Source organism: Ischnura elegans, assembly GCF_921293095.1.
Source record: "Ischnura elegans chromosome 13 unlocalized genomic scaffold, ioIscEleg1.1 SUPER_13_unloc_4, whole genome shotgun sequence".
Classification (NCBI taxonomy): domain Eukaryota; kingdom Metazoa; phylum Arthropoda; class Insecta; order Odonata; family Coenagrionidae; genus Ischnura; species Ischnura elegans.
In genome coordinates, this window is record NW_025791660.1 from 885170 (window position 1) to 912006 (window position 26837).

The window sequence follows — 26837 nt, forward strand, 5'->3', positions numbered from 1 at the left end:
AATCGAACTTATTATCTACATCTCAATGGCCGCATGCGGTAACCACTAAGCCGTTTTTTTATTCAAGGTATTTATTATTTCAAGTTTTTAACAAGTACATAAATTCATGAGAAACTGATATTGCTTACATAAAAAAGGAAGGAGAATTGCATATAAAAAACAATTCAAAATCTGAAGGCGTTAATAATTGCTTGTTTTTGTTTCTATAAGCCCTGAAGGAGCAAAAAGAAAGGAAAGGAATGAGCACAACAATAAGCAAAAAAATGAGCATAGAAAAAGAATCTTTCATATGGGATTGCAGTCTAAAAATACAGTTCATAGGAATTTAGTGGTAAGTAGATCACTATTTAATGATTTCAAGTTTAGACTAGGAATGTTTTTGTTGTTTTTTCCAATTTGGGTATAACACTACCCAGGATCATGATCAACAATGTCATTAAAAACATTCTTTAGAAATGAACGAAAGTTCGGCGGTCCGCCAGATGGTGGTGCACACATCATAAAACGTAATAGTCCTTCTCCCACTGGCTTTTTATGCAGATTTAAGAAAACAAATTTAGAGATGATGGCCGAAAGAGTAATTGTTTTAAAGGAAAGAAATAATTTAAAATTTAGAGTCAGAAGTTTGAAATCATCAAGCCGAGCACAACTAGAAAAGGAGTCTAAATTTAAAAAAATATCTCTGGTAGCCTTCCATGCCCTCGGACCATCCCCACAGCCAAGGACATGGTGGGGCATATCGTCCATGTGGTTAAACACAGGACAGAGGGGCGTGTCAGCCAGTCCCATCATATGTAAATTTACCCTCGTGAGCTGAAGGTCCGCAATCACGCCAAACACATTACTAGCGACACACTCCTCCACCCTGCATGCCGCCCAGTTCCTCCACGAGTTGGCGGAGGGTGGCGCAGAACCCCCCTCCCCTCCCCTTAAAACCCGTTCGTACAAGCGCTTGACTGTGAATGCCTCGCCCGGGCGAACAAATTCGGCGACCGCCCGCGCTGATGCGAGCGATCTTTTTAACTCGTGAGAGGCGGCGCTGCCGGCGGCCCGTGCCGCCTTGAGCAACGCACTCCTCTCCGGCGAGTCCCCACCCAGAATCCTAAAAGCGATCTTACAATAGATCACTCGCGCTTTTACTTCGGCATTAATGAGGTCAACCCCCCCCTTATTGCGACTAAAATACAACTGTTGCCGTTTCACCTTGCGCAGCATTTTATGCCACACCATGTTATTTATGAGTGTAACGAGTTGTGCATGGTGTTTTCGTGTATGTGGCCATATGTGTGCCACGAACCAGATATTCGGATAAATCAAAGTATTAATTAATTTAACCCTAGCCGTCAGGGGCAGGGAGACACAAGTATATTTACCAATATTAAAATTTATTGTCTTAAGGACCTCATCCCAATTATGCTCGAGCATGGCGAGGATTGGCTTCTCCCACCATATACCGAGAATCTTGACTGGATCCTGCGTCACCTTCCAGCAGGGATTAGACGGGGGTGTCCCTTGTAAGACGATTGCTTTACTTTTTACGTGGTTAATTACCACTCCCCCCTCCGTGTACGCCTCGATTACTTCACGAGCAGTTGCCATCTGCTAGTGGTCGTCGATGGAAAGAGTAATGTCATCGGCGAACACAATTTCGGTAAACTTTTAGCCAAAATGCTCAATGCCAACCCCGCCAGCTGTAATCCTCTAATTAGAGGGTCCTTGGCCTCTGGAAAGAGAGCCATGGAAAGGGGCACCCCTGACGGACTGAATTCTGAATTGAAAAGGGCCCTGAAAACCCTCCCCCAACCCGAAGACACGCCGTGGCTTCTGTGTAAAATAATTTAATTACATTAATAAAAAAGTCAGGAAAGCCATTCGTTTTAAAGCAGTTAAAATAAACTCGATCCTTATAAAATCAAAGGCTTTGCTGAGATCCATAGCTAAGACACAATAAAAGAAATTTTCGTTTGGCGTGATGAAAAGATCTTTCAGCAAAGCCGAAGCATCCAGGATGCTACGTTCTTTAGGGACTGAATACTGGGATTTATCTAAAATCGAATCGGCAACGGCCGAGAATCTGTTTTTTAAAATTCGAGTAAAAATTTTAATATCACAGTTTAGTAAAGCGACGGTCGTAAATCGTTGTACGAATTCGGCCGATCTTTCTTTGGCAGTAAAGTAATCACAGCGGTCCGCTGACTTGGAGCCAGCTCGCCGCCGGAAGCATAAAAAATTAAAAATCCGCGTCAACACGGGAGTTAAAATATCCCAGCATGCAGTATAAAACTCGTAGGGGAGCCCATCCGAGCCGGGTGACTTACCCTTGGGGAGGGAGCGGAGGACTAACTCAACCTCCTCCCCTCGGATCGCGCTTTCGAGCTCGAGAGATTCATCATGCGGGAGCGTGGGTAGGACGGGGAGTGGGGGGCAGTGTGCATCACTCCAAGCAGAGTAGCGGTCGTAAATGCCTTTAAAATGTCCCTCCGCCTCGCTTAAGAGGCGATCCATGTTTGCAGTGGAGTGTCTATTTTTTTTTATCACTCGCTTGAGTTCGGAGAGGGACAGCGGGCCCCATTCCTCCTTGTCTATCTCCCGCTGCCAGGTGCGAGGAGAGTAGCGAGCGATTACGTGGGATAGAATGATGCCTTTTAGTTCTCGCACCATGGCGTAATAATTATCAGGCCGGCGAGGCAAGGTAATGATTTCTTCCAAAGCCGACCTATAGAATTTGATTGTGGCCTCTTTTCGTTTTCTCCACTGCCTGGACATTTTTTTCAACAGGAGGGTAGCCTTGGGCTTGAAAAAATTCTCCCACCATATGATTACATCCTTGTTTGGGTCAAAGGAGTCAGCCAGCTGAACTACCTTCGCCCTAATTAACTCCGTGTACTCAGGCATTTCTAAGAGGCGAGTATCTAAACGCCAGAAAGGAGTTGTATTAGGAGTGACCGGGTAGGGGGGGTAGGGGTAAGGAAAGGTCTAAGATTAGGACACAGTGGTCGGAGAGGGACATTGGCAATTAATAAGGGGTTCGAGGAAAGGATTTAAGGGCTCTGGATAGAAAGATGAAATCAATTCTCGAGCGAGATGTTGGGCCCGTGCGCGTAAATGGCACCGTTTCGAAGTTATAATTAAAAAAAGCTATCTGTTAAGCACACGGAATCTATTAAAATTTCAAAAGCCCGGCTCGGAGGTTCGACACAAGCGCGGAAAGATTGACGATATTCGCCGCGATACAGGTATGTACAGCTAAAATCCCCCGCGAGAATGGCTTTCCCTGTAAAAACATGTAAATACGGCAACAGTGTTTCATTTAAAAACAAATCTCTGTCCACCCTCCGCTCAACATGCGTAGGAGCGTAGACGTTTACCACATGGATATCAAATACCGTTAGGGAGGTTATTCTCCCTGAAGGGTGGAATCTAATATTGCTTACCGGAAGCCCGGACTTAATTTACACGGTTGTACCTCGGCCCGGCCCATCGCAATTGGCGAAGGACCGGTAGAGGGGGTCAGGCCAAACGATCCCCTCTAATGACTCTTGTAAACATGCAATGTCTATGTTTTGTGTTTTGATAAAATTCAGAATTAAATTTCTCTTAAGGGGATTATAAATCCCCGCAATGTTTAAAGAGAGAATTTTCATTACAGGCCAGTGGGAAGAAGAACTTACGTGAGGGGTGAACTTTGTTGGGAGTGCACGTCGTTCTTCTTTTGTTTGTTCGTTTTTTTTTCGCTAGGTGGCCCAAAAGCTTCCGTGCGAGGGAATCGCCGATAGATGGTGCTAGTGGGTGTTTGCGCGTCCAGCATTACGAAATTGCATTGAACCAAATACAATACTTCATCGCTGGAACAACGAATTTAAAATGCCTTAAAACTGAATTGAACACTAAGAAGCAATTTAAAAGCCTTTTAATTTCATTGACAGCCAGTTAGAAAGTCCATGTACAGAAAACATTGCCTTTAGAAGAAATTGAAAATGAGATGTTGTCGTCTGCTAGCAGTCGTATTTTATTAGCTCTACTTCGTAAAAAAGAAGTTATTTGCGTCCTGATCATCATATATTTATCGCTAACGGCATACTGCCTGACATATAATTATCAAGGTATCGGTCCCCAAAAAAAAATTGGCGATACAGACAATCGAGTCGGCGTTTCCTCCTCCAAGGAACTCCAGCGCAATTATGCTGAATGGGGAAATAAGTTTTGGCTGCAGAAATCTCCTTTAAACTCTCATTAGGTCACCTTAAACAGGCAATCCTAAACTGGTAGCTACGATGATACGGTTATCCCCGATTCAGAAATTACAAGATCCGCAATGAGAAAAACTGGCCCAAAATTAATTACTGAAAGCTTCACATAACGACTCATATTAAGATTAGATTAAGACTTAATGGTTATTCTGAAATGGAAAATGTACGTTTGAGAACCCTAATTAAGACTTTAGGCACAACAAAAACACCTTGCTAAATTCTTAACCCAAGAAAGTCACAGAAATACACATCACAAGATCAACCGAAACAGCAACCAATGTAAAGGAAAAGGGGACGGTAGGGAAGGGAACGGTAGTTGAAGGAAGTGATTGTTGTTAAATTTAAAATGCATTTATTCATGAAAGCACAAGCACTATCATTAACACTGTACAGGCGAGCTTAAAGGATAAGGGCAAAGGTTGGAAGTGTGAAAAATGTAAATAAATCTCGAAGTTCATGAGGATTTGAGGGTTTTCCACGGTTGTGGCAGTATCACTTCCACCAAAAGATCTGGAGATGAATGACCGCCTAGAAACAGAAATTTTTCAAAATTAGGCAAAATTTAAAAAAAATATATTTAAAAAATGAGTTGCAATCCTAGGTCGTATCAGTTATAAATGTGGAATGACAGTACTTTTACCACAAAAAATCTCCACAGTTAGCTTATAATGGCGTTACACGAGGTTATGTCACACCAAAAATGTGAGGCTTTGAGGCACGAGAAAAATATCATAATGAAAGGGTGGGGCCAAATTTTCGATTGCAAATATCAAGAGCTAAATTCATCCTTTCAATTCTTAATATTACCACCATTTACTCTATTCTCATGATTTCCTTTTTTATTACAGATAGTAACCCCTGCCCCTTTTCAGCAAAAAATATCCTGACCACATTACTGTTGTTGCACTTTGTTTACAACTACAACAATTTCTAAACTGCAATGGCAGCAAATCCACAAAGTAAAAAAATATGAAATTAATTATACTTCAACATCCGTAGGCGGATCACCGTTAGTCCGTGTATATTATTGTACGCTAAACAACATCAATACTTGCATAAAATGAGCATGGATGCAAGCATAACTATCGCTAGGGCGCCATAAATCTTATCCCACCAGATAACAAAAGCTACCATTATAATTTCACTGTCATTAAGTCCTAAAACTAGAGTAGGATGCACATTAACACTTTTACCATGATCGTAAAAACATAAATTCTCTGCACAACTGTATCTAATAGGAATGAAACAATACAAGTTTTCAATTCGTGGTGGAGCGATATTTTTCCTCCTCTTTCTGTACTGACACAAAATTCTTCACTAAATATCTAAAGCCATCAATTAATTGCAAAGCGAGCTACGAAACCACCGAGTTTATGCAATTGTAATTAAGTACAATAACACAATTAGTAAAAACTGATGGAACTATGCCTCCACGGCAACATGGCATGATATTATTTCGGTATTATGTGAAAAACATGAACCATTGATTTCCCGCGAAGATAAAAATAAAAATTTCCGTAAATAAATATCGGATGCTTTGCCATATCCTCTTTAAAAACAAGTGAAAGGGCATGCATGGAAGAGTAAACAAAGCCGCCATTGCAGATACTGCAGTATTTCCGCTATCTATTTGCACCGCTAATTTATTCTTAGCGAATAACACATATTTTCAAATAAAAAACGAGGTCACTGAGATCTAAAACCACGAAAAAATTACCAAATTAACGATAACAGAGCCATAAAACTAACATCGGTAACCCACCGCATTTTAAGTACTTACCACTGCTTTGAAAAAACTTTTATTTTCAGCTCAGCATTCCTTCCTGGTTTTCCTGTATCTTGTAGAATTATTAGACACATATCAAAAGCGCGATGCACGAACCATCTTCAAATTTAATAGCTTTTTAGCAATATAACACATCTTCCAAGTGATGAGCTTCGCCGGTTCACCATTGAAATGAATGTAACAGCAACGCGATACTGGGCGCGCGACAGGCTCGCAGCGCCACTCTGTAACGAACTAAAAAAATTGAATAACGTGGGAGGATTTTGGGGCCAGCCAACCAGCGGCGTAACAGCCGAGTTGGAGGGGGCTGTTTTTTCGTCTCGACGACCCGCTATGGGATCGGCTGCGTCGCCCGTGGCCACCCGTCGGCTGCTCTTGGCTGCTTCCACCTTCTCTCACACCCCGCTCCGGCTCGCCATCACTGCCACTTAGGCTCCCGCTGGGAGGGACAGCCCCCCGGGACGGCGAGCGTGAGGGGGAAGTCGTCGCCTGGCTCCGCCATGTTGAGGGTGAGGGATGGGATGGGGTCGCTCTCGCTGACATGCGAGAGGTCGGAGAGGGAGCTGTGAGGGGAAAGGGAGATAGGGGAGGTGGAGGGGGAAGTGGAAGTGACGAGGCTGATGGTAATTGCCTCGTCCGGGGTAAAAGGGTCTTCGATTGTTTCACCCTCATGTTCCACTGCGTAATCCTCCACGTGCTCTGAGGTTGGTTCCGCACCACTGGTGTCAGTGGGCACTTCCTTGGGGGGCTTTGGGTCGCCCTCGTCATCAGACTGCTGGTCAGGAGACTCGATGACCCGAACAGACGCGAAGAAATGACGCTCCGCATGGTCAGGGGCCGGCACTCGTTGGGGGAGGGGGGGAAGTTCTATGGGCGTAGAGTATGGACCTTTGGGGCATCGTCAGCTGTTTTTTGCTTTTTGGTGCTCTCGGGGTTGAGTTCAGGGATGATGTCAGCCGGGGAGGGAGGTCTCTTCGGGTTCGGGGGGACAGGCTCTGACGGTTCTTCCTCCATCGTAGACAGTTGCTGGGCGATATCAGCCGTTATCTCTTCATCGTCAGCGGGTGCAGAGGGGGAACGGGCCGCCACATCCGCAAAAAGTCTTCCAAAGTCGTTTCGCGGGCAGTTCTTACGAATGTGGCCCTCCTCGTGGCACCGGGCACATGTTTTCTTTTGCCCCTCGTAAAGTATCAGGGCCCTGTGGCCTCTGAAATTGAGGTAGGAGGGGATGTTCGCTTTAATCACCATTTTCACAAAAAAAGGTGCCGGTTCTGGTGCCACCGAGGAGGTCCTTCCCCCTCCACACCCCTTCCCAGCATGACTTGATTTCGCCAAAACGCCTGAGCTCGTCGGTGACCACCGCGATGGGCAACTCGAGCGGCAGGCACATGATTTTGACCAAGACTGGGGCATCGTCCGTGGAGTCTATATTAGCCGTCATAATTTTCCTCTCCTGGGTGGGAAATGGTAGCGTTTTCGTCTTCGTCTCTAAAACCTTCTTCAAAATATTTTCATTTTTTAGCTTCAGATAGATATTCCTTCGGTTGTAGCCAATCTGTATCCCGTCGACATCCTCCACCGCGAGGCCCAACGTCTTCTTGACAAAAACGTGCGCCTCCAGCGGCGTAGCGAATCTCGCCGTTTCTTCCGTAGTTATTACGATCGTGTTAGTGCGATTGATTTCCATCATCACACTAATATGAGCACATTGGGGGGGAAAATCACCAAGCAAAATGGGGAGAAAGAAAAGGAAATCACTGGTGATAAACCTGCCCGGCGCAGACTGCGCGCAGGCAGGGGCGGGCACACTCCGCTACTCGCCAAAACACAAAAAAGTAACTAAAACACCACTCGTAGAATAACTAAGGAAAACTTGCAAAAACTGTTTCACTATGGCTAACTATAGCCCGTAGGTCAGTAGAGAGAAAATCACAAAATCACATAATTGCTTCGGAAAAATTTCCCGATCGTCAAACACAGGAAAAAAAAAGACGATCGCCAGAACGGGCGATCGTCGCCTCGCGCGGGCGGCCGAGGCAGGCCTCCCGGCCGGGAGTCTTATCTCGGGTTCGGACTAACAAGAGCGCTCCGCAAACACGTCCGTCTGGTGTGGCCGTTGGCGAGTAAATAACCGAATCCTTAAAAAGTTATCATGATCGTGGCTACTTGAGAATCGATGGAAGATGTGGTTTCTTCGCGAGTGTGTTTGCATTAAATTCTGTTGGATAGCTACCACTTCCAGGCAGTAGTCCCATGATGCTTAAGTAAATCTCAATGCCATTATTTCTTGTAGTCGATCTTTGAAAATGTGTTACTGAAAAATGTCCTCAGTAACGGTGTGCTTGTTGGTGTAATGGCAATTTATTTCAGCTGTACTCGCTTTGTAAATGTGGCCTGTTGTTGTGTCGGTTGTTTCATGATAGATGCAACACAAGGGTTGCATTTATTTATTGAAAGAATTTAGTAGGCAATAGGGGATTATGTAATGCGAATAGGAAAAATAGTATTCTCCGAAGGGAATCATTTTAAGAAAGATAATGCTTGGCGTTCGAAATTCTTCATCTACATTTTCCGGGCTTGACGGTGTTAAGTCCGGTTTCTGGAGTAATAGGTTATGAATGCAACAAACCAGATGCAGAAATATTTGCTTGCAATGCAGTGTGTGCAAAATCGTCTCTATTGTTCGTGGAACAAAATCTTTTTCGCTGTATTATTAATTTCTTTTTTTATTTCATTTCTCTCTCCCAATACCAAGGCAGGTAATGAATTGTAGAATAGTGAACGGTGCGACTTGAAATCGTTTCATTGGAAGGAAATGTGAATAATTCCATTGTGCGTGAAACAAAATGTTATGCAAACCCTTCTACGCATAAATTTCGAAGGAAAAGTGTAATTCGTTCTCCTTAGGGTATAGAAAAAAATAAAAAGTAATACCAACAGCACCCGGTGTTCCCAGGCGGTCACCCATCCAAGTACTATCCGGGCCCGACGTGGCTTAACTTCGGTGATCGGACGAGAAACGGTGTATTTTTTTTTTAAGAATTTTTTTTATTTACAATCAGATTACAATCATTGGTAATAGTATTACACAGTTATTTCCTGAGCATTTGTCTTTGGAGAAAAAACCAAGAGAAACCAGTTGATTCCGGGGGCCCGGGGATTCGAACGCCCGACCTGGCCCACTCGGCCTTGTTGTCCGTGAGTCGGGCGCCGATCCCCGAGGCTACCGTTCACTTATTACCAATACATCAGAATTTGAGCCTAAAAGATTGAATTCCTATGGATTGTTCTCTGCAGAGGTCTTACATTGTTTGTCTTGCTTAACATATTTACATACATTTCATACAAGTATCCATATAATCAACTAAAACATAGATAAAACTAAAGGTGACCTCTTTAGAGTATAAGATTTTCACTGGATTTACAACACAGTGGGTGTTGTTAACATTGCATATTTGAACGTAAAATTTATGAGTCTAATACATATTTACAGTTGTTAAAAATTATTATTTTTGGTTACACATCTTGTTTGTATTATGATTTAAAAGAAAGTGATCTGCTTTTTTTACTTTAACAACTTTTAAGCAATTGTTATCAACATTTTAACATCCACAGGGTTACATTATCTAATCATCTAATACAGTCATAAGAAATTTTCTCTGCTCTTCGATCATCTTTATTTTGTTACATTCATTTTTGTAGTTGTTGAGGCTTAAGGACTCTTCCCTAATCAGTGTTACATAATTTGCTATCCGTGCACATATAATGTTGTTTCTTGCGTCTGGGATAAGTCTGGGAAGTCAAGTGTCAACAGCTGTTTGTCGGTTGCTGGGGCGCCTCCAAATGCGTCCCAGCATCTGTATATCTGCTTAATTTTATTCCAAATTCTTTTGCCTTTTACACAACCAATAAATGTGTGTGTGTTGTTATCTATTTTACCGCATGTTTGACAGTCTGGCGAGTTGATTAGCCCGCACTTGTGTCTCATTTCATTTGTTATGTTTATCCCTGACAGTATTTCATAAAGTGTGCTCTTCTTCTGGATGTTGGTTTTTAGCTTCTTGAAATTTTGCCATGCTCTCCTTCCAGGTGGTGGGTGTTCGGTGTTTCTTCCTGCTTCCTCGACTTCTTCTTCCAGTAACGTTTTTACCGGTATGATGCGATAGTTGTTTTGTTTGCGAAATTGTGATATTTTCTCCTTTAGGCCTTTGAGAAATGTTACGCGCTTCCCCCTTTCCATCGCCGCTTCCGCCAGGTCAATTCTCTGCTTGTTCTGCGAAGCGAAGGCTTTAGAGTGGCTATTCATTAATATCAGGTTTGCTTTCTTTTCCGCATTTTTTAATCTGAGTCCGCCTTTTTCTTCGTTTAGGTACATTAACCTTCTTTCCTTTTTGATCAGAAAGCCATTCCATATTAACATATTCGTAGCTCTTATTACTTTTGCGTGCGTCTTCTTGGGCATGGGCCAGACGTGTGCCACATACCACAGCACGGGATATATTTGTTGATTTACATTCCTGATTTTTTGAAGCAGGGGCGTATTACTTTGGCTCAATGTGAAGCATTTGTGCCTGATTATACGGAGAGCTTCTTCCCAGTTGTTCCGGATATTATTTGTGATGTCCTTTTCCCAGCTTAATCCCAGTATTTTTATTTTCCTTGCTACGTCCCAGGGTAATTTTCTCTTGTTGTCTTCCTTTTCGATTAATTTAAGGATTTTGGTTTTTTTTTGGTTCACTCTTATTCCTACCGGTTCGAATTTTCCCAGTATTTGTTTTATTTTTTCCAGTTGGTCTTCGTGATCTGCAAAAATTGTAAGGTCATCTGCGTATACTATGGACGAATAGCGCTCCCCTCTTCTGATCGTCCCTATTCCTTCTTTGTGTATTGCTTTCAGTACTGGATCTATTGCTAATGTAAATAATAACATGGAAAGGGGGCAGCCTTGTCTCACCGAATTACGTATACGGAATGAATTTGAGACGTTGTGCAGCCATTGTACTCTTGCGGTGGTATCTTCATATATGTTTTTTATAATTGTTGTGATGCTGTCGGGTAGGTTCATCTGTGTCATTATTTTGATTATCCATTCGAATCTAATTAGGTCAAAAGCTTTTTCCAGATCTATAGCTGCTATTACCGGGGATTTATCCAGAGGTCCGGGGGATGATAGTAGGAGGTCTCTGATGATGGTCACAGCTTCTATAGTACTTCTGTTGCTGAGGCCTGCGTATTGATGTTGGTAAAGTAATGGTGTGATTAAAGGTTCTATTTTGTTTTTAATTATATGCGTGAAAATTTTGTAATCGGTGTTCAGTAGTGAAATTGGTCTGAAGTCATCTATGGTTGTTGGAGTCTGCAATTTAGGTACCGGTTTGATTATGGCTTGTTTCATTTCTGTTGTTAGTCCTTGCGTACTGATCTGGTTGAATAGTTTTATTAAAGCTGGTTTTAGTAAATCCCAGAATTTTATATAGAATTCATAGGGGAATCCGTCGGCACCTGGTGATTTTCCTCTTTTTAGATTAGGCTTGATGTTGTCTAAGTCCTCCGCTGTTATTCTCCCCTCATGAGTCTTCTTTTTTTCTTCCGTCAGTCTGGGTCCATCTGGTATTTGTGGTGCTGCATCATCAGTCCAAGTGTCGTACTTGTTATATCTCCTCTCGAAGTGTGCTCTCATTCTGTCCAATATTTCCTCTTCCCCTACATCTGCGATTGGCTTCGGGAGTATTGCGGACTTCACTTCGATTGTTCTTCTCAGGGTGGCGAGGCTGGTCGGGGTTTGCTTTTCATTGTATATTTCCTGTTGCCACCTTCTGGTTGCGTATTTTTCTCCTAATTTTTGGATTGTATTCTTCAGCTGTTTTTCTTCTAAGTTGTTTCCTCCGTCTCTATGGTTTTTTTGTAGACTGTCATTTAGGCATTCTCTGTAGAAGTTGAGTGTTTTTGTCAGCCTGTCGTCCTTTCGTTTGATTATCCTCTGTATTGTAGTCCTCGCTCTGGGTTTGAAGATTTTTTCCCACCAGTTTGCAGTATTGTGGTCCAGTGCTGGGTGGTTCAGGAGTTGAATTATCTTTTCTCGTATTTCTTTTGCGGCTTCTTCATCCTCCAGAATTTCTGCCTTCATTTTCCAGTTGTTTTTGCGTCTAATTATTTGTGTATAATTTCCTGTGTCTATTTCCGTGATTATGGCGTGGTGGTCTGACCAGGTCATTGGGAGGTTTTTGAAATTTTTTATTTTGTGTTGCAGATTTTCCGAGGTAAATATGTAGTCTAGTCTATTGTATGAGTGGGTTCCAAATCTTGTGTACTGTTGTGAGTTCTTTCCTTTGATTAAACCGGTATCTATTGCTTTGGTGCTGTTGATTAGTAGGTGGAATGATTTTGACACTTGGTATGTTATTCGGTGCTGGTTTGCGTTGCTGTCTTCTTTTCTATAAATCGTATTAAAGTCTCCGCCCATCACCGCGTGTTCGTGAAAACAGTTGACATAAGGTATTATATCATTATAAAACAGCTTGTCCCTTTCTTTTCTGCCTAAGGCGCCTGAGGGTGCATATACATTAGTTATGTGTATGCCTTCTGTTTTGATGGCTAATATCCTTCCTGAACTGTGTCTGCGGCAATTTGTTGTTTGTAATTCTTTTCTTACGCAAATTATGATACCTAGGTTACCCTCAGCAAAATTTTCATACGTTGCAAAGTTTACATTATTCCATTTCGCCTCTTTATGAACCTCCTGTAACATGATAACATCAAGTTTTTCCTCTTTAAACGCCCCCCAGCATGCGTTTATTTTGGAGGGGTTTATTATACCCGCCGTGTTAAAAGAAGCGATTCTCATTTTTTTCTTTCTCTGTATGCAGTGGATTTACTAATCTGCATCGCAGAAAATTTAGGGATGCAAAGCAGAGTAATTTCCAAAAACAAAAATATCCGGTATATACCATAATAAGGAAAGAGACAATAATAACTAAATCTAGACACATTTAAAACCCGGAAAAAAAAGAAAAAAACCAGAGTGAATATAACAGGTTTTTGCCGGGATTCGAAGACCCGACTAAGGCTTTTCCGTTCCACTAAGCACCGCCTTGCCCACTGGGCTATGATTCACAAGGTTTTATTAGTCATAATTCACAGAGTACAACAAATTTCAAAACACTTTAGAAAATGAAAGAAAAGCAATAAAAAATAAAATAAAAAGGCATCTCTGGCCAAAGAAAATACAAAGAAATTGAGAAAGTTATCTGAAAGGACATAAAAAATAAATGGGCAAACTTGCTATGAACCCCAAACGGCACTGGGGTGCTTAATGTGAGGACAAAAAGTCAAAAACATATCAGGCCCATATCTTCTAGGATGAAAAAGTCAATGTCATTTCACTTGTTTATTATTTTTTTTTTCTGGAATGGGGTAGAAACTCACACACTTTTTTTTTGTTGGCAGCCTAGCCGGGGTCGAACTCAACAACTTCCAGAAATATTTCCTTAAGGAAATTCCGGAAGTGCGGTGGAGCGCTCGCAAACGACGCCGTAGTGACGAAGCCCAAAAGGCCTTTACCCACTGGCTTTTTATTAAGAAGAAGAAAGATGAATTTACTTATTATGGCCGAAAGAACATAGTTTTTGAAGGAAGGAAAGAGTTTAAAATTAAGCGTCATTAGATTAAAATCATCCAGCCGGGCACAACTTCCAAAGGAATCTAAAAAAAATAAAATCGATTTAATTGCCTTCCATGCCCTCGGACTATCTCCACAGCCGAGGACATGGTGTGGCAGGTCGTCCATGTGGTTACATGCAGGGCAGAGAGGCGAGGTGGCAACCTTCATATTAAATAGATTAACCCTTGTGGGCAGAAGGCCCGCAATCACGCCGAACATCGCGCTTGCCACCCTCTCTTCCACCCCACATGCCGCCCAGTTCCTCCACGAGTTGGCGGAGGGGGGCGCAGGGCCTCCCTCCCCTTCCCCTAAAACCCTCGCGTACAAACGCTTGACTTGGAATGCCTCGCCCGGGCGAACAAGATCGGCGATCGCCCGCGCTGATGCGAGCGATCTTTTAAACTCGTGCGAGGCGGCGCTGCCGGCGGCCCAAGCGGCCTTCAACAACGCACTCCTATCCGGCGAGTCCCCACCCAGAACCCTGAAAGTTATCTTACAAAAGATAACCCGCGATTTTAAGTCGGCATTAATTAGGTCAAGCCCCCCCTTACTCCGAGTAAGATACAACTGTTGCCGTCTAACTTTACGCGGCATTTTATGCCATATCATATTGTTTGTGTGTTTAATCAGTTGTGCGTGGTGTATTCGTGTCAATGGGAAAGTGTGTGCCACATACCAAATCTTGGGATAAATCAAAGTATTTATGATTCTAACCCTCGCCGTCAGGGGCAGGGAAACACAAGTATATTTACCCACATTAAATCTTATGGTCTTAAGGACCTCTCCCCAATTACGGTCGAGCATGGCGGGAACTGATTTCTCCCACCATATACCTAGGATCTTGACTGGGTCCTGCGTCACCTCCCAGCAGGGATTAGGCGGGGGTGTCCCCTGCAAGACTATCGCCTTGCTCTTGGCGTGGTTAATAACCACTCCCCCCGCCGTGTACGCCTCAATTACTTCACGAGCAGTTTCCATCTGTTCGTGTCTGTCGATGAAAAGAGTAATGTCATCGGCGTACACAATCCCGGTATAAGTCGAGCCGAAGCGCTCAACTCCAATCCCCGCCAGCTGTAATCCTCTAATTAGAGGGTCCATGGCCACCGCGAAGAGGACCATGGACAGGGGGCACCCCTGACGGACTGAATTCCTTATTGGAAAGGGCCCAGAAAACCCTCCCCCAACCCGAAGACAGGCAGTGGCGTCATTGTACAATAAATTAATAGTTTGAATAAAAACCTCCGGAAAAGCCATCCGTTTCAAGACAGTTAAAGTAAACTCGATTCTAATAAAATCAAAGGCTTTGCTGAGATCAATAGCTAAAACTGCAAAAAAACGGTCATGGGTTGGCGTGATTAAAAGATCTCGTAACAAAGCCGTTGCATCCAGGATGCTTCTTAAACTAGATACCGCATACTGGGATTTGTGTAAAATCAAATCGGCAACGGCCGAGATTCTAGATTTTAAAATGCGAGTAAAAATTTTAACATCACAGTTAAGGAGGGCGATCGGCCGCAGATCGTTACACGACTTAGGCCGATCAGTCTTTGGCAACACAGTAATCACGGCGGTCCGCTGACTTGGAGCCAACTCGCCGCCGGACAGATAAAAAACATTAAAAATCCGCGTCAACACGGGTGATAAAATATCCCAGCATGCAGAATAAAACTCATACGGCAAGCCGTCCGAGCCGGGTGACTTACCCTTGGGGAGGGAGCGAAGAACCAGCTCCACCTCCTCCCCTTGGATCGCGCTCTCGAGCTCGAGAGAGTCTCTTTCTGTGAGGGTGGGCAGGACAGGGAGTGGGGGGCAAAGCTCCTCACTCCAGGCAGGGTAGCGGTCGTAGGTGCGTTTAAAATGGTTCTCTGCCTCAGGCAGAAGCCGCTTAATAGAGGCAGTGGCGGCTCTGTTTTTGATTTTAATGACTCGTTTCAACTCAGAAAGAGTGAGAGGGCCCACCCATCTCGCTCCAACTCCCTCTGCCACAAGCGAGGGGAGTAGCGCTCAAGCTCGTGATTTAGAATGATTTTCTTTAGTTCACGCAGCATAGCATAGAAATTACTGGGCCTCTGGTCAGTAAGGATCAACTCCTTGAGTGCCTGACGATAAAAAGTAATCGTCCTTTGTTTGGCCTTTAGCCACTGCCTCGTGATGTTGCGCAGCATTAAAATAACTTTGGGCTTAAAAACATCCTCCCACTATTTCACAACATCACTATCCGGGTCGAAGGCGTCAGCCAGCTGAGCGACCTTCGCCCGGATTTCCTCGCGACACTCGCTCACCTCCAGGAGACGAGTGTCGAAGCACCAAGAACGGGAGGTGGGGTTGACGGGGTTAGGGGGGGGGAGGGGAAGGGAGAGGTCAAGGGAAAGGGCACAGTGGTCCGAAATGGACACCGGCAATAAATTAGGGGTTCTGGGAAGGGATTTCAGGGCTTTAGATAAAAACAGAAAGTCTATTCTCGATCTCGAGGTTGGGCCCGTGCGTGTAAAAGGCACGGTGGCGGAATTAAAATCTAAAAAAGTATCCGTTAAACACACGGAATCAATAAGAACTTTAAAAGCCCGGCTCGGAGGCTCCACCCTCCCCCGGGAAGACTCGCGATCCTCCCCGCGATAAATACAATTAAAATCCCCCGCGAGGATGGCTTTCCCTGTAAAAACATGCAAATATGGCAACAGTGTTTCATTTAAAAATATATCCCTGTCCACCCTCCGCTCAACATGTGCGGGAGCGTAGACGTTTACCACATGGACATCTAAAACACGCAGGGAAGTAATTCTCCCTGAGGGGTGGAATCTTACACTACTAACCGGAATGCCGGTCTTAACTAAAATAGTTGTGCCACGGCCCGGCCCATCACAATTGGTGAAGGACCGGTAGAGGGGGTCAGGCCAGATCACCCCCTCCATGGTTTCCTGTAAACATGCAACGTCAACATTATGAAATTTTAAAAAATTTATAATGACGCTTATCTTAAGGGGGTTAAGGACCCCCGCAATATTTAGAGTTAAAAAGATCATTGTGGAAGCCAGTGGGCAAGTACACTTACGAACTGTCAACAGGCATGCTGCGGAGCGCGATCGTCATTTTCTTTCGCCGCGATCTTCTTTTTGCGGACCCCGATCGCGAGCGGCTGCGGCGTGAGGAAGTCTCCGCTGCGTCGCTTGTCGGCTCGTCACTCCCGCTGTGTTCAGGCGTCGTCTCCGCCTCGCTGCCACTTACCCCCCCGCTGGGAGGGTCGGCCGCCTTGGAAGTGGAAGGGGCGGTCTCGTCGGCCACCGTCGTCCCATCCTGGGTGGTGGGGGTGGGGGAAGGGATGGGGGCACTCTCGCTGATGTGGGAGAGGTCTGAGAGGGAGGGGTGGGGGGAAAGGGAAGCCACGGACGAGGTTGGGGAAAAAACCAGGCTTATTTCAATTGGTTCACTTGCCATTTGAGAAGGGCTGTCCTTGATGGCGTAGTCGGTGTCGTCTACGGCCGTGGCAGCGGAAATTTACACTGCCTCGTCGTCCGAGGCGGATTCTTCGGGGGGGGGGGACCACGGTCACGGAAGCCACAATGTGCTGCCTTTCTTCCCTGGCCGGGGCCTTCACGCGTTGGGGGAGGGGGGGGGGAACTTTCCGGCTGGTGCCGAATAGGTCCCGTCGCCAGTGCCGTCGTGCGTCTTTTGTTTCTTAGCAAAATCAGCGGCACTCTCGGGGACAATAGCAGAGGGGGAAGGGGGTCGTTTGGAGGGCAGGGCACCGGAAACAGCCGGGTCATCCTCCATGAGGGCCAGCTGGCCGGCAATGTCGGCAACTAGTTCCTCGTCCTCGGCAGGGGCGGCAGTTGCGGCTCCCGCGACGTCCGCAAAACGGCGGCCGATGTCATTTCGCGGGCAATTGCGCCGGAGATGTCCTTCTTCGTGGCACCGGGCGCACGTCTTCTTTTGTCCTTCGTATAATACGAGGGCCCGATGCCCACGGATGCCTAAGTAAGACGGGATGTTCGTCTTTACAGCGACCTTAGCGAAAAATGTGCCTGTTTTTGTGCCCAAAAGGACATCCTTTCCCCGCCATACTCCCTCCCAGCAGGCCTTTACGTCACCAAATCTCTTTAATTCCTCGATAACCGCCGAGATAGGCATTTCAAGCGGGAGGCACATTACCTTCACTAGGACCGGTGCCTCCTCCGCCGAGTCAATTGTGGCGTCCATGACGCGCGCCGCGTTCGTAGGGAAGGGCAGCGTCCTGGTTCTCTTCTCCAGAATTCTTTTGAGGGTTGCGTCATCCTTCAACTTCAAGTAAATAATCCTTCGATTAAAGGCGATTTGTACGCCGACGACTTCTTCAGCCGCGAGGCCCAATGTACTCCTCACGAAGAGGTGGACCTCTAGCGGCGTTGGAAAGCGACTCTTGTCATCGGTAGCGATGACAAGGGTGTTGACTCTTTGCACCTCCATGGTGCGTATGGAACTTTGGGGGGGGCAGAAACACTTGTAGAAAACACAGGTGGGGTCAGTAGCCCTGCCCGGCGCAGACTGCGCGCAGGCAGGAAGAGTGGCACCCTCTGCCACTCACCGAGCACGTGAAAAAAGAAACACACTTCTTGTGGAAATAGCACAAAAAAGGAAAAAACAGTCACACGAAACGTCCGTCAGCACCTCGACACAAAAACACAACGCCAAAATCACATGTTGAAAAGTTCGTCAAAACACGTTCGGAAAAAAACAAGTGCCGATCGCCGGCGAACCGAGATCGGCGGTCGGAGCGGCCTTATCGGCCGGGAGAGTTCAGGCGGTCGGGCTTCCCGGGAGCGCAGCCAAAACACGTCCGCTCTCGAGGGATGGCCGTTGGCGAAGTGTGCACCCTGCGCCCTGTGCCCTATCCGCCCTTACGGGATTTTGTGCCCTTCGTGCTCTTCGAGCCGATGCCAGCGCCAAGAAGGGCAGTGGCTACTGCGTGAATGATAAACAAATGAGGTATGATACCCGCGAGCCCGCGAATGCTGATTTTATCCTTGCAGATAAACGTGGTTGCAATGGACGCGGCTGATCAATTGGCACTTTTAAACCATGTTTTAGCATTTAATGCTATCACTAATGCTATTTTTCTCCTGATACGGGCCAGGAGAAGAAATATCGAGGCTTTAATGGCAAGGATGCACGAGAGAGAGCGAGAAAGAATGGTAAGTGAGAAATGGAAATGCTGCATGGTGGTTAACATTTCATTAATCGTGTGGATGGTTTACGTATATCTGATCGAATTTGATTATTGATACGGCCGTATTTTTATTACAGCAACGGGCTCGGTATTGCATTAGCGACTTGCCACATCGTGGGGAAATATGGGAAATACTAAGGGGGAACGAGGAGAAATGCCGGATTCACCTCAGGGTTTCCCAACAGGCATTGAGGCTCCTGGTTTCGAAAATGGAGAGGAAGAGACATGGTTGGGAGAATGAGTTGGAGGTAGGTATCGTTGACAGAAAGGATGTTGTATCGTTGTATGTTGTTGCATGTTGTATCGTTGGAGCATGAAAATGCTGCCTGTGCCGACTGAGTATTGTATGGAAAATATTGCGAAGTCCCTCGTAATCTATCAACTCAAAAATGTTTTAAGTGCAATTGAAATTTCCCAAATAATCTACCCGAAAACTCTGGCCTTAGGTCTTATACCGCGTCCTTGACGTCCACCACCATTTATGTGCATGGTTTGAGTGATTATGTTAACTTAACAACTTCATAAACGTTTCTGATCGGCAAGATGGAACTTTTCTGTATTTCTGAAAATAAAGTATAGCAATCAATATTTTGCTTTCTTTACTATGACGGTAATTATTTGGTCCTCATATGTGACGTCCGTTACAATAATTTAGTTTTAGTGTCATTATAACCTTATTGATTCTATTGGTCTTTTTCAACTTTTCTGATGGGCAAAGTGGAACTTTCCTAGAATTTTCTGGGATCAAGCGTGAAAATATGTTGCTTTATTTACACATGAAGGAACCTAATTGGTCTCTTTTATATTTGTATTGAAGGCTATCATCTTCCTCTACTGGTTGGCCTGTGGGACCTCATTCCGGGTCATTTCAACCACATTTGATGTGCCTCGCAGCTCGGTACATACTGCTGTGAGGAGGATGTTGGCGGTGATGGAGGGTTTATTTAGGAGTGTGGTTACACTGCCCACTCATCAAGAGCTGGAGGGAATCGGCCTTGATTTTGCGGCCAAAGCTGGCAGTGACACATTTTCGAAATGTGTTGGAGCCATTGATGGCAGCCATGTCAGGGTTTTCAGTCCTCGAGGCATGAACGAGGCGTACATAAATAGAAAATTATTTTACTCGCTGCAGATGCAAGTGCTGTGCATAGGCAGTGGTAAGATTATTGACTTTTATGCCGGTGAGTGCTGGTATCTTACACTCTAAATTACTTTTGAAGCAACAAAAGACATTACTGTGGATTGTGGTAATCCCTAAGAATGATGATTTCTGATACACGAGTTTTTCCTTTATTTTGAGGTTAATTATCAGGAAATTGATTTCTTTCAGGATTTCCTGGGTCTGTGCATGATGCACGAGTGCTCAGGCATAGCTCTCTCTATTCCAATGCTCGTTATCCTCCGGAAGGGTACTTTATTATAGGTGATGGAGGGTATCCGTGTAGGCTGAGACCCATATGCCTCATGGTGCCATTCCGTGCTCCTCAGAACCGACTGGAAACCCTTTTTAACCATAAATTGTCCAAGGCACGAATAGTAGTAGAAAGAGTGTTTGGAATAATGAAGACAAGGTGGAGGTGCATATTCACCAAGACGCTGGAGTTGAGGGTTGCCCAGGCAGTCAAAGTTATCACATCCTGTGCTGTAATGCATAATATATGCATTACAGCAGGGGATGTCCTTCTGGACCATGTACGTGTTACTCAGTTCTAAATTCGAGTATTGGAAGTTACTTCACTGTAATTCACTATGCAAGTTTCTAACTATAATGAATATTTTTCCCTTGCAAGACAACATGCAGCAGCGGCAGCGAAATGGGTTGAGGGTGGTAGAGGGCGATGTTCCTGGGGAAGGTTTCAGGGAAAGGCTGGTTGCCTCATTGCAGAGGGAAGGTGAAGCTCATTAGCTGTATTCATCTGTTCATTCTATGTTCTGTTCTGTTCATTGCAATTGACTGTTGTACATTTTATGCTATTTATGGTTGCAGTAAACTAATAACTGTCAAGGAATAAAAAAAATCTTGCTCATATTATTTTTTTCATTTTCTCTACCAAGCCAAATTCAAAAAAGACTTGCAGTTTTTATATTGTTGAGCGCATCAATCAGTGAAGTACTGAACTTCTTGGCTCGCAGGTGAAGTTCTCTTTATTAATCCAATGAGGTGATGTTTCACTTCAGTAACAAAGGCCACATCATAGTTAAGGTCATCGGATATGAAACAGTGAGATCTTTCTTAAGGTAAATCAAGCAAGGGACTATGATGCATAATAAATTGGTCTAGTGATAACTTTGAACTTCATCCACAGTTAAAAGTTTTGACTAAAATCCATTATGATAACTGCCATTTCATCACTGAAACGAAATTAACCCCTTCTGTGTATACTCATTCCTACTCACACTGACTTTATCTTTAGCACTAGGCATCTCCCAAGGATTCTAGTGAAGATAAATCCGGGTCAATATTTTAATTTTACCATATCGGCTCCTTATTCTTAATCTTAGTTAGCAGGTCATCCAAGTTGGCTGCCTTTTGCTAGATAAGTTGACTCACTCTCATCTTCATCACTACTTACGTTTTCTTTGGATGGGTTCACTAATTTCAATGCACCATATAGGTACTTATGAAACAAGGAGACGCTTAGCTTATGTTATCTTTCTTTTTCTTCTTAACTGTCAACTGCGAGAAGCCAAAAAATGTAACTTCAAAGGAGAGCAGTCTAAAGCATCCAAGCTGCAATTTGCTAAGGTATGGGACTCAGAAATTTACTCACAGGACCCTTATGTTTGTGTAGCTCTTTTTCTGACATTCAGAACCGACTTCTTAACCCATACTGTCTCTACTCTGGCTGAGATCATAACCAATTATGTAACTCCTTCATAAGATTTATCTTGAAATCTACCATGTGTAATATTTATATAGGTGCAATTATTTCTGATTCCCTGCTTACTGCTCAATGGAGATACATAATGGTGTCCTGAATATTCTCAGAGCTGAGAAGTTTCTTTCTTTGTTCTACTATCATGAAATACTTTGAAGACAGACCTCAATACAAACAAGAGATATTAAAATATACGCTGGGTTATCAGTGGCACTAACACGAGTCACTTATTCTGAAATTCAAGCAGGATATCACTATATGGCTGAACCATACGAATGAGAAATTATTTAACTTTATTTACACTGAAACTGGAGAAAACTTTCTTATGTCACTCCCTACCTTTACATTTTTAAAAATACTATTCAATTCCCCATGGAGGAGATAGCTGTGTGGTAATAGTCCGGAAATTATCATGAGATGACTTACCCTTTTAAAATCTTGATTTAAACAGGCAGGAAGGCTAAAGTGCAATTAGTGTAATACCTAGAGGGGTCTAATTGGTGCTAAGAATAATATACTAACAGCTGCCTATAAGTTTGTAATTATCCTAACATTTGGAGCCTACCCATTAATGAATGACCAGATTTATCTTCAAATAACTATTTGATACGTCAAGGGAAGTGCAGAATATAAACTGACCAGGGACACATCTCAAACTAGTGCATCAATTAAAAAATCTAATCAAAAAAGTTCCATCTTCATAGAAGCATGTAATTACCTTAACATTTGGAGCCTACCCAGCAATGAAAGAGATTTATCTTCAAATAACTATTTGATACGCCAACGGAAGTGCAGAATATAAACTGACCAGGGAGACATCTCAAACTAGTGCATCAATTAAAAAATCTAATCAAAAAAGTTCCATCTTCATAGAAGCATGTAATTACCTTAACATTTCGAGTCTACCCAGCAGTGAATGACTAGATTTATCTTCAAATAACTATTTGATATGTCAAGGGAAGTGCAAAATATTTAATGACCAGAGAGACATCTCAAGCTAGTGCATCAATTAAAAAAATCTAATCAAAAAAGTTCCACCTTCATAGAAGTATGTAATTACCTTAACATTTCGAGCCTACCCAGCAATGAATGACTCGATTTATCTTCAAATAACTATTTGACATGTCAAGGGAAGTGCAAAATATAAACTGACCAGGGAGACATCTTAAGCGAGTGCATCAGTTAAAAAAAATTAATCAAAAGTACCACCTTCCACAATAACTGAACAGTAATGAAGTCTTATGTACCTTACCTTTACACCACCTCCCTCAGATTTCAACAGCCTTGATAGAGTAGCCTGAAAATTTTAACTCCATATACTCTGAAAATGTTTTACCTCATCGAATTGAAGGACCATGGGACAGAAAATTTATCCAGGCTAATGAGACCAAGCCTAATGACCATAATGTAGTGAATGATTTTAAAATGTATATGGTTTAGTAGGCATATAGGAGACTCCATTCACAGCCGAAAAACATAATAAGAAAATATGAAGGGCAGTAACAACAATCAAGGCAGGAAAATATTTTCTAAAATGACAAGTGGTTTCAGTGAAGAACTTTCAGTCTATCATGGAGCAAGTTTAGTTAGTACTAGAAATTCCACATGACAATGAACATCCACATCAACAGACCATGGAGACACCTAAATCCAAGTGAGGAGGGTAGCTAAACATAAAAGGAGGACCATTACAAGAAAAAGGAAACAAGCAAATACATTTTATCTTTTATTTCTTATCTCATCCAAAATTTCCTTAATTCCATCAGCAACCTCCTTTTGAACTTTAACAAGTTCCCCTATTGACCTCTGCCAGACCCGATCACTCTCCCGAAGATATGTAAGGACTTCCGAAGACTCCTCCCTCCCACGCTTCTGTCTGGAAGGAGTTTCCTCGATGGGTCTGGTGGAGGTCAATTGGGGAACAGGCTGGCTTCTTCCTCTAGATGGAGTATCTTCCCCACTATCCACTATCACCGGCGGCGTTATATTGTGCTGAGCTGATAATATGTTATCCATGGCATCATAATACCGCCATGTTAGCGGCCCCTTATCTCCACCCTCTGTACTGACCCCACTCCTGGGGTATTTACATTTCTGTAAAATAAAAGTAAAAGTTTGTTTAGTTGATTTCAGTTCATTTCATACAGGCTAAAGCGTAAATTCAAGATCGATTCAGGGAAAAATACCAACAAAGTAGCAAGCATTGGTACGGGGCCAATTGAGTGTTGTCACAAATAAATGTCAGATAGGAACACTTAAGATCAACAATGAAAGGTTCTCATAAGGAAATAGATATTGTAATTTATATGGTACCACAAGAGAGGCAACATGAAAGTGGATTTCTGGAAAATATATTTAAGAAGCATTATAATGAATGAGCAAGAGATATTTTTGAAGAATGTAGCCAAAAAGGCATGAAGCAAATTTTTTACATGATTCATGATAAATGGGAACTGAAAGGAGAATTATCAGGAATGTATAAAATTCACAAGCTTATGTGGAATATGAACCAAATGCTACATTAATTAGCACTTAATACTTGGAAGAGGAATTTGCTCACTGAAGAGGGTCACTTAAACATAAAATAAATGGTAAAGAATCTAAAAATATCTATCATAGGTGAATACCTTGTATCTGTCCACCAAATTCTCCCACTTCTTCTTCAGTGACAGATGCCCACCGGGATACCCTATGTCTTTGGCCACTTTCCTGAAATATTAATAACCATTACAAATTTCACCAGGTAAATGGATGAAATTATCTTTTCCAGACAATGAATGATGTAAGCACTTTCAACATACCCATAAGCAGTAGCTGCAGAACCTTTTCTTCCCGTGAACAGAGCAGCATTGCTTTGCCTCGCAGCTATGAAAAGCAGTGTCCTCTCTTCTGTCCCTGCAGGAGATGATAGAGTTACATGTAAATGGTGATGAACATAACAGAATAACGAGAAATAAGAAATGAAATTTCAGTTGGTAGCTATCATATGTAAATGTACTTTATAAAAAGGAAATAACTTAAATTTCGAGAAATTCCATTGAATTTGAATGAGTTACCATCAATTGCCTTCTTCAACACTTGTCATTTAAGGGCCTTCTTAGTGGAATTTTATATGAATTTGTACAACCTGATAGCACGTCACTTTAATCGTTCGAGAGACATGGTAAGCCCATAACTATAGTTCTATAGAATTCTATGGAATCACCTCAGCGAAAAACGTGAGACACATAGTGGAGGAAAATTCACCGTCGTTGGTGACCAGCATTTGCCCATTAACCATACGTGAACTACACGATCTATGGTACAAAATAAAGCACATGACACCAACGCAATAAAAAAAGGACTACAAAAAAAACGATTGAAACAGATTCCCGTCCAAATAACGGATCTATCCCAGTGAATTCTTGTTCAATGTAATGACTCTAAAACAGAGTTAGACGTAAGAACGATACGAGAATAAGGAGAAAATAACCATTTAACTAATTAGTAGGCATATTTAATTTCATTGCCGGCAATAGAAATTGTGAAGGTATGAATATTACGTTCATCTAAGAAAGTGGTTGTTAACTTTCCTAGCACGTTGCAGAAAACGAAAGCACAAAGCGTGGAAGAAATGAAAATTCCCATTTTGGATAGTAACATTATTTACATATAGATACATTTATTTATTTTTAAGAAGTGAAACTTCAACCAATGGAAGCACATGGCACGGAAGTTACAATGTACGCAAATGCGAATTTAAAGTTACCCTTTGCATTATCTAATACCAAAGCACTTTTAATTACATATGTTACAAACATAACTTATTAAATAGCATGAATACACGCCGATGCATGAACACAGAAACGCAAGTTAACCTTTACTACCCAAAAGTGTGACCACATGGCTCGGAAGCAGCAGTATCATCGATACAAACGAGAAACAATTCCTTTAATGCTCATTACTACGACGAATACGATAGAATATGAAGCAGAATATACGTTAAATAACAGTTTTGCATTTACATTAAGAAGTTATAATGACGCGAATATCCTCACAACGTCAAAGTCAACGGAACAGGATTTTCGCTTATTTACTAATTAATTCCTTTCGATTAAAATGAAATATTAAACATAACATGTTATAAGATGGATTAAACATTAATTTAATGAAGCATACAGTATTAATCGGGTACTTACAAATCCACTCCTCGGGTGTGCACATCTCCGAACCACTCGCCATGACGATCACCTCGGAAAGGGCTCGTAGGTAGGATTCACACGCACTTCAAACCCTTCTCCCCTCATGCCCTTCAAACCCTTCCTCTCGGTGGATTGGGACGACACTTCCCTGACGTCACTTCCGGAATGTGACGTCAAGTAGTGCACGAAGGGTGCATAAACGTGAATTGGGACACGGCCTCACTTACTGTTGCCGCGTGTTGGGAATTTCTCCGCCGGTCGACCGCAAGCCAACGCTGCTCTCCTCCCTGTACGCTGTAAGTAGGTCGGCTAACGGTGCTTTCCTTGGGCTGTGGCTAAAAATAGCCTCCCTCTCTCCGTCGTGTCGGGCGCCGCAGCACGGGCTGCCAACCGTTGAGTGTTGAAGTCGCAGTCTATCAGCGTCAGACTCCTCGTGCCATGCTTTGCTCCTGCTTTCTTCAACCTGTAAAATAAAGAGAGACATTTTTTTAGGATAATTGCCCTTCGTCTCTTCCCCCCCTCCCTTCACTTTGCAGTAAGCCTGCATTCTCTTTTTTTTCACTACGAGTCTGAGTTTTTCCTCCATTCACGGAGGTGTTTGTCTTTTTTCTTTTTGCTTTCACTCGTCTTAAATGTCAATTTCGACATCGATAGTCCTCGTTGTGGTTTATGTCTTTCACTAATTCCTCTAATTAAAGATCTCGATCGTCCTTCTCTCTCACTGTCACTATCGTATTGTCTCTTTGTGATGTGGCTCACAGACGGTTCACCCGGTAAAACCATGCTGAACACATTTCCTTCCGTGCCAGCACATTTGAGGCTGATATCCTTATATGTATCTTCGTTCTTATTCTGATTAGCTATCATCGTGTCTATGT

At 43.2% G+C, this 26837-nt stretch overlaps 2 protein-coding genes across 2 annotated transcripts; one reads left to right on the forward strand and one right to left on the reverse strand.

Moving 5' to 3' along the window:
• Nucleotides 1-18579: 18579 nt before the first annotated feature.
• On the forward strand, nt 18580-20905 carry LOC124173228. The gene is made up of 3 exons (XM_046552757.1): nt 18580-18864; nt 18977-19147; nt 19717-20905. Exons 1-3 carry the CDS (start codon nt 18661-18663, stop codon nt 20104-20106), a joined length of 765 nt encoding a protein of 254 aa, XP_046408713.1. The 5' UTR covers nt 18580-18660; the 3' UTR covers nt 20107-20905.
• A 2586-nt stretch (nt 20906-23491) lies between these two features.
• LOC124173230 lies at nt 23492-26173 on the reverse strand. The gene is made up of 4 exons (XM_046552759.1): nt 25957-26173; nt 24580-24673; nt 24406-24487; nt 23492-23872 (listed from the first exon to the last, which is right to left on the reverse strand). The coding sequence occupies exons 1-4, from the start codon at nt 25997-25999 to the stop codon at nt 23498-23500; spliced, it is 594 nt and encodes a 197-aa protein (XP_046408715.1). The 5' UTR covers nt 26000-26173; the 3' UTR covers nt 23492-23497.
• Between the last annotated feature and the right edge of the window lie 664 nt (nt 26174-26837).

What these genes read in the sequence shown, in the direction of transcription:
- LOC124173228 (XM_046552757.1), top strand. Translation starts at nt 18,661, where the DNA reads ATGATACCCGCGAGCCCGCGAATGCTGATTTTATCCTTGCAGATAAAC. An exon ending in AGAGAGAGCGAGAAAGAATG is followed by an intron (nt 18,865 to 18,976) that starts GTAAGTGAGAAA and finishes TTTTTATTACAG; the next exon opens with CAACGGGCTCGGTATTGCAT. An exon ending in GTTGGGAGAATGAGTTGGAG is followed by an intron (nt 19,148 to 19,716) that starts GTAGGTATCGTT and finishes TTTGTATTGAAG; the next exon opens with GCTATCATCTTCCTCTACTG.
- LOC124173230 (XM_046552759.1), bottom strand. Translation starts at nt 25,999, where the DNA reads ATGGCGAGTGGTTCGGAGATGTGCACACCCGAGGAGTGGATTT. An exon ending in CACACCCGAGGAGTGGATTT is followed by an intron (nt 24,674 to 25,956) that starts GTAAGTACCCGA and finishes CATCTCCTGCAG; the next exon opens with GGACAGAAGAGAGGACACTG. An exon ending in ATTTGGTGGACAGATACAAG is followed by an intron (nt 23,873 to 24,405) that starts GTATTCACCTAT and finishes TTTATTTTACAG; the next exon opens with AAATGTAAATACCCCAGGAG.